We start from the raw sequence: 5,944 nt of genomic DNA on the forward strand, positions 1-5,944 counted from the left end.
AATATTATATAAGATATATAATATTATATATTATATATGTTACAAAAAAATAGCTAAAGAATGAATTAACTCCTAATGCCTGCCAATCCACTGCAGGGATCTAAAATGCAAATGACAGTTGAGTTTTTCTCATAAAGAATTGGGAGGAATTATCCCTGGACCTGGATTGGCATAAAATTACCATAAACTGATGGGTAAGCAGTGAAATGTCACCTCCCAAATGGGGCCAAAAACTTAGGGTCCTGGGCTAAGGGGTGGCTTGGGGAAGAACATGTGTTTTCATGCTCAAAGTATACTTTAGGTCAGAGTCTACTGCTCTGATGATCTGAGCGTATAATCTGTGTTCCTTCAAACATAGGAGGATGTCAGGTACCAAGTAGAGGGGAAAAGAACCATTTCAGCCTATTTAGAAATGTCTGTTTGTGAGGAGTATAACCATTTGTAAATCTATGTTAGAATTGATATTTAGTGGAGATCACCGCCTCCACTCCCCCTCACGAAGGAGATGCTACTTTATGGCATCCGGGGTTTTTTCCTGACTATCAAAAGCAACGTAGTTCTGCAGGGCCTGCTACATTTCCCTGGCTAGTCAGATACTTAATGACAACAAAGTCCTAAAGGATAAAAAAGTGCCTCATGTCACGTAAAAGGGGTTATTCTGCTTGGGGTGGGGAGAAGCCTTCTGCATGGTTCTATTTAGCAGTAGAAAATCAAAGCTTAGGAATAATTGGCTCAGCATCACCAGCTTTACATCACACAGTAAAGCAAATCAAAATGAAAACAACTAGACAGTAGCCGTTTTGGTCCCTTCCATAGAGGAACCAGGCGGTGGCCTGCCAGCATGCACAGGAGTGATCCCAGGTGCCCTGCAGGTTCAGAGGAGATCGGCTTCAAGAGACTGACTCAGTGAAGGGAACTTTCCAGGGATACTTGAACGGACTGCCTGGGACTCTGCTGTGATTAATTTTTCAGGAGTATGGGCCTTTGAGATACAGATATGTTTTAAAACAACTTCCTAGAAAATAATTCCCACAGCCAGAGATCCAAGTAACTGAAAGTGCTCCTGGTTTCTCTCTTGCTCCTGGAAATCCAGTGTGTCAGCCAACTGGGCAGCCCTTTTTCTATCACAGGTCATTGTTATCCTCTGTCCTCCTCCCCTAAGACTGGAGGCCTCTTCAGGGTAGAAAACCGGGCTTGTTCATCTTTGCCATCCATTTCCAAAGCCTGACACATAGCACCTGCATGCCACAGGTACTCAATAAACAGTGTGCACTGGACCATTCATCACTGCAAGTGGCATTATTCTGCAGAGCAATCAGTTATTCCCCAGTTTGTGGAAGAACAATGGATAAATGTCATTCTAAGTGGGGCAGCCTGGTAGGCAATCCAGTGAAGTTATATTGAAATGAATTCCCTGTTATTAACAGGACAGAATGAATGGACCCTTTACAGTCATTGAATTAGAATCTATAAAAATAACAGTTGGCTTAAAATAAAGGCCCGTTTATTTTCCATGTGGTACATTTCTTTGGCCCCTTGAAGAGCCTAAGCAGCCTTCGGGGTCTGTGGCCCCGACCTTTGGTTGGCAGGAGGGCAGGCAAGTCTGACAGGCGAGGGTGGAGTGTGGCAAGATCGATGGGGGTTACATCAAGATTCTGACATCTATTCAAAATGAAGCTTCAACTTGAAATGTTGTGAATGTATTTGAAGGTTTGCCAGATCTATGACTGAGAGTGGCATATTTTCATCTATTTAAAGAGTCTTATAGACACTATTTATAATAACATAACAGGTAATTAGTGTATATTAATTATTCCCCATTATACTTTGGCTCAGGAATGATAACGTTTGCTCTTCTCACCCTCTTTTTTAGTAGACAAAGTAATGGGTATAACCATGCCTCCCCTCCTTAAACCTGTAGAGACATATCCCTACTTTTAAAACAGGGGTGGGGAACGTCTGACCCGTGGGCCATATAAGGCCTGAGATATCATTTGGTTTGGCCCTGCCAAAGCATTAGGGGTGAGTTATGTTTGACCAAATATAGGGGGCTAATTTTTAAGTTGATAGTTTTGTATGGCCCTCGAATGATGTTATAAATATCCAAATGGCCCCGGGCAGAAAAAAAGGTTTCCCACCCATTTTAGAATAAAACCCAAATCCTGGTTATCATGGTGGACACAACTCTGCAAAGTATGTTGCTCCTCATCTCTGGCCACTGTCTACCTTCCTCTCTGTGCCTTTAAGCTAAATTCTTTAGTTTAGTTCTTCCAGCCTCTGGACTCTTCCCACAGGTTCTATCTCTATTGCATTGCTCTCCTCCCTGCTTCTTTGCTTGATTAACTTGTTTATCCATTGGGTTCACATTATTGGCCACTTCCTTAAGAAGTTCTTTGTCTTACTATATACACTAGATTCCCCGTTATGTATACATTCATACAGCAACTTCTTCACAACTGTCATTTAACAGTTATTTGTGCAAAGCTTTCTTTTTTAAAATATATTTTTATTGATTTCAGAGAAGAAGGGATAGGGAGAGGGAGAGAGAGATAGAAACATCAATGATGAGAGAGAATCATTGATCAGCTGCCTCCTGCACGCCCCCTACTGGGGATCGAGCCTGCAACCCAGGCATGTGCTCTTGACTGGAATTGAACTCAGGACCCTTCAGTCTGCAGGTCGACACTCTATCCACTGAGCCAAAGCAGCTAGGGCTGTGCAAAGCTTTCTTTAATGCCTGTGTTCGACTCTACATTTTAAGTGTCATGACAGACATGAAAAGGTATGACTTGTCTTGTTCATTCTGTGTCCTAAACACCTGGTCCAGCACATAACAGCTACTCAATAAATATCTGTTGAATGAATGAAAGTATCTTTCAACTTGAGTTGACTATAGACTTGAAGCATTAGGCCTTGTGATGCAGTGGGCAGTGGGCAGACTTAGGACTGTATTTGAATTCAGCTTCTGTGCCGGACAACAAGAGAAACAAGTCACTTTCTCTCACCGAGGCTCGCTGCCCTCCTCTGTAAGCCTAGCAGCACTAACCCTCCCTATGAAGACAATGTGCTCACAGTGGGGCTTGAACACGATGCTCCGCACTATTCACAGATGAACTAATAGTAATATCACCTGTGTCCAGCTCCAGCTCTTCTCTATGTGTTTCTGGGAAAAACTCTCACGTGAAAGCAAGCTTCCCACCTTCCTCTTCTTAGAAATCCAAAGAGCAGCAGGAACAGGGAACAGCTCCTCCTCAGTGTGGAACCAGGTCGCCTAGCAAAACCCTTTTACCAGCACTGGGAACCTGCATCTAACGGCCTCACCTTGAGGGAAAACAAGCAATCTCGCCTCCTGAGAATGGAGCACAATTGTTTGGCGTCTTCTGTTTGACTCTTGATCAACTTTGTTTCTGATGTGTGTCCATTCTGATGCATGTGGCTATTAGGTTTGTGTGCCATTGTCCACATACAGTACAACTTATGTACCATAACTGCAAATGGACAATGGGCTTATTTCCAGTTTGGGGCTATTACTTGCCTTTTGTGTGGACTTACTCCTACATCCAGGGGAGAGGTTCTTACTATGGAGGGTTGAGATCTGAAGGCGAGTGCAGTTAAAAGGAGGTAGAGGGACTCGCTAATATGGAGCAATGTGGACTATGCAGTGTGGGGACGAAATGCAAATGAACTCCTGTGAGGTGGGAACTTTTCTCTAACCCACTGTCTCCAATGTGTGGCAATTCCTGAAAAAATAGCACCAACAGTCTGGAACTAGACAGGTAAGTTCTATCCCACGCACATGGGTAGACATTTCATGTGAGAGACTAGAGGAAGTCACACTAGATACACAGGATAATGGATGGGGCGAAGCGTATCCAAGATATGGAGAGAGGGTCTTGATGCAAGAGTTCCCAGATATGTAGAAAGTGCTGCTTAAGGTAAGGTTCTACTGCTGGCTCTGCTCATGAAAATGGCTCCTCTCCATATGCCTCAGGCTGCTGAATGGCCAACTTACTATGTAAATGCATGTCAGGCAGCCCACAAATTAAGTGTCCGTAAGATTTCCTTCTCTTTTTTTTTTTTTACGGCTGAGTAGCATTTCATTGTGTAAATGTACCATACCTTTTGTATCCACTCATCTACTGATGGGCACTTAGGCTGCTACCAAATCTTTGCTATTGTAAATAAAGACACAGAGAACAGACTAACAGTTGTCAGAGGGGAGGAGGGTTGAGGAGTCTGGGTGACAAAGATGAAGGGATTGAGCAGAGGAAAAAAAAAAACCCTCATAGATTCAGACAACAGTTTGGTGATTCCCATAGGGAAAGGAAGGTGGGGGGAAGTGAAGGAACGTATAGGGGGGGACAAGTGGTCATGGACACACAATACAATATACAGATGATGTATTATAGAATTATATACCTGAAACCTATATAATTTTATTAATCAGTGTCACCTCAATAAATTCAATAACAATTTAAAAAGTAAATAAAAATAAAAAGAATTCCCTGGCCTACAGAGGAGTCACCGAAGGCACCCCTGAAGAATGGGCTGTCAGCGAGGCCCCCAGCATGGAAGAAGAGGAGCTCTCAGCACAAACTATAAACATATTAGAAAGACAGGAAGGAAACGTAACATGACAAAGATTTAAAAACATAGTATATTTTGGGAAAAGATTTGCCTCATGAGAAAGACAAAAGTTTAAGGGAGTAACTACTTTGTATTCTCAAGGTAATTACTCAAAACACAAACTTGCTAAAAGAGAGGTAATGAGGCAACAGACAGAGACAAAAAGGGATTTTATAAGAAGAATACAAGCCAGCAAATAATACCATTGCAGAATTTAAAACGGCATGAAAAGCAGTAAAGAGGAAAATCACCCCTAAATTAAATGGAATTAGACCAGTGAAATAGGACAGTGGTTCTAAAACCAGGCATGAGAGGGTATACTTAACATAGACATGGCTAAGGTCAGATATGGGAGCTTTTGATTCAGTGGGTCTTGGGTGAAAGCTAAGAAATTTGTATTTCCGAAAATGCCCTGAAGTGATTTTGAAAATCAATCTGGTTTAGAAACTATTAAGGTGAGTGTGAACTTGAGACAATCACTGAGCATTCAGAGGGAGGGAAAAAAAAGGCAACTGAAAATGATTAAAGAGAAAACGATGGGCTAGAAACGAGGAGTCGATGCATCATAGGCACAATGGGAGTAAGTGAGGAAGCAATCGGCGCCAAGGCAACGGAACCAATTTCAAAATATAAAGTGAAGAAAATCTTGAAATAAAAAGAAACACCTCGAGTTTAAAAGGTTTCACTGTGGACTTTGTGAAAACTGGCACACATTTCGATCTACTGAATATTATGTCTAAAAATGAATCTCCCCAAATCCAGGAAATAGAAATAGATCACATAGAAAAGAAAAAGATGTCACTGGAACATGTCCTCATTGTCAGGGAGAATGGCTATGTTATAATCTCCAAATTCTATTATCTGCCCATGCTGCCAGTAATGAGTGAAGGCAATGAGAAGCCGTTTACATTCTCTACGGTAATGGAGATTAACCAACAATCTGGAGATTGGGGAATACAAACATTGTTCAACAGCGTCGTTTCTAAGAAAAATGTAAATGGTACCATTTTTGAAACAAGCGGGGTCCTTTTTCATTTGTGCACAGGGCTGAGTCAATAGATGCTGATTTATTCTTTTTAAAAAACTATATTTTTATTGATTTCAGAGAGGAAGGGAAAGGGAGAGATAGAAACATCAGTGATAAGAATCATCGATTGGTTGCCTCCTGCAAGCCCCACACTGGGGATCGAGCCTGCAACCTGGGCATGTGCCCTAACTGGGAATCAAACTGTGGCTTCCTGGTTCATAGGTTGACACTCAACCACTGAGCCACGATGGCCAGGCTATTTTATTCTTGACATTAATAATTTGAGAAACA

At 41.9% G+C, this 5,944-nt stretch overlaps 1 protein-coding gene across 5 annotated transcripts in view; it reads right to left on the bottom strand.

The window, feature by feature from the left end:
* The window catches only part of SAMD12 (sterile alpha motif domain containing 12), a 347,492-nt gene that overhangs the window by 106,203 nt on the left and 235,345 nt on the right, over window positions 1-5,944 (bottom strand). The window contains exon 5 of one of the 5 annotated variants that reach the window (XM_014533046.1): window positions 1,585-1,721. The exons of the other annotated variants lie outside the window; for them this stretch is intronic. Coding sequence (XP_014388532.1) covers window positions 1,663-1,721 — 59 coding nt within the window. The 3' untranslated portion in view covers window positions 1,585-1,662. Of the gene's footprint in view, window positions 1-1,584; window positions 1,722-5,944 lie in introns of those variants that run through there. 5 annotated transcript variants of the gene reach the window in all.

Source organism: Myotis brandtii, unplaced genomic scaffold, assembly GCF_000412655.1.
Source record: "Myotis brandtii unplaced genomic scaffold, ASM41265v1 scaffold931, whole genome shotgun sequence".
Lineage (NCBI taxonomy): Eukaryota > Metazoa > Chordata > Mammalia > Chiroptera > Vespertilionidae > Myotis > Myotis brandtii.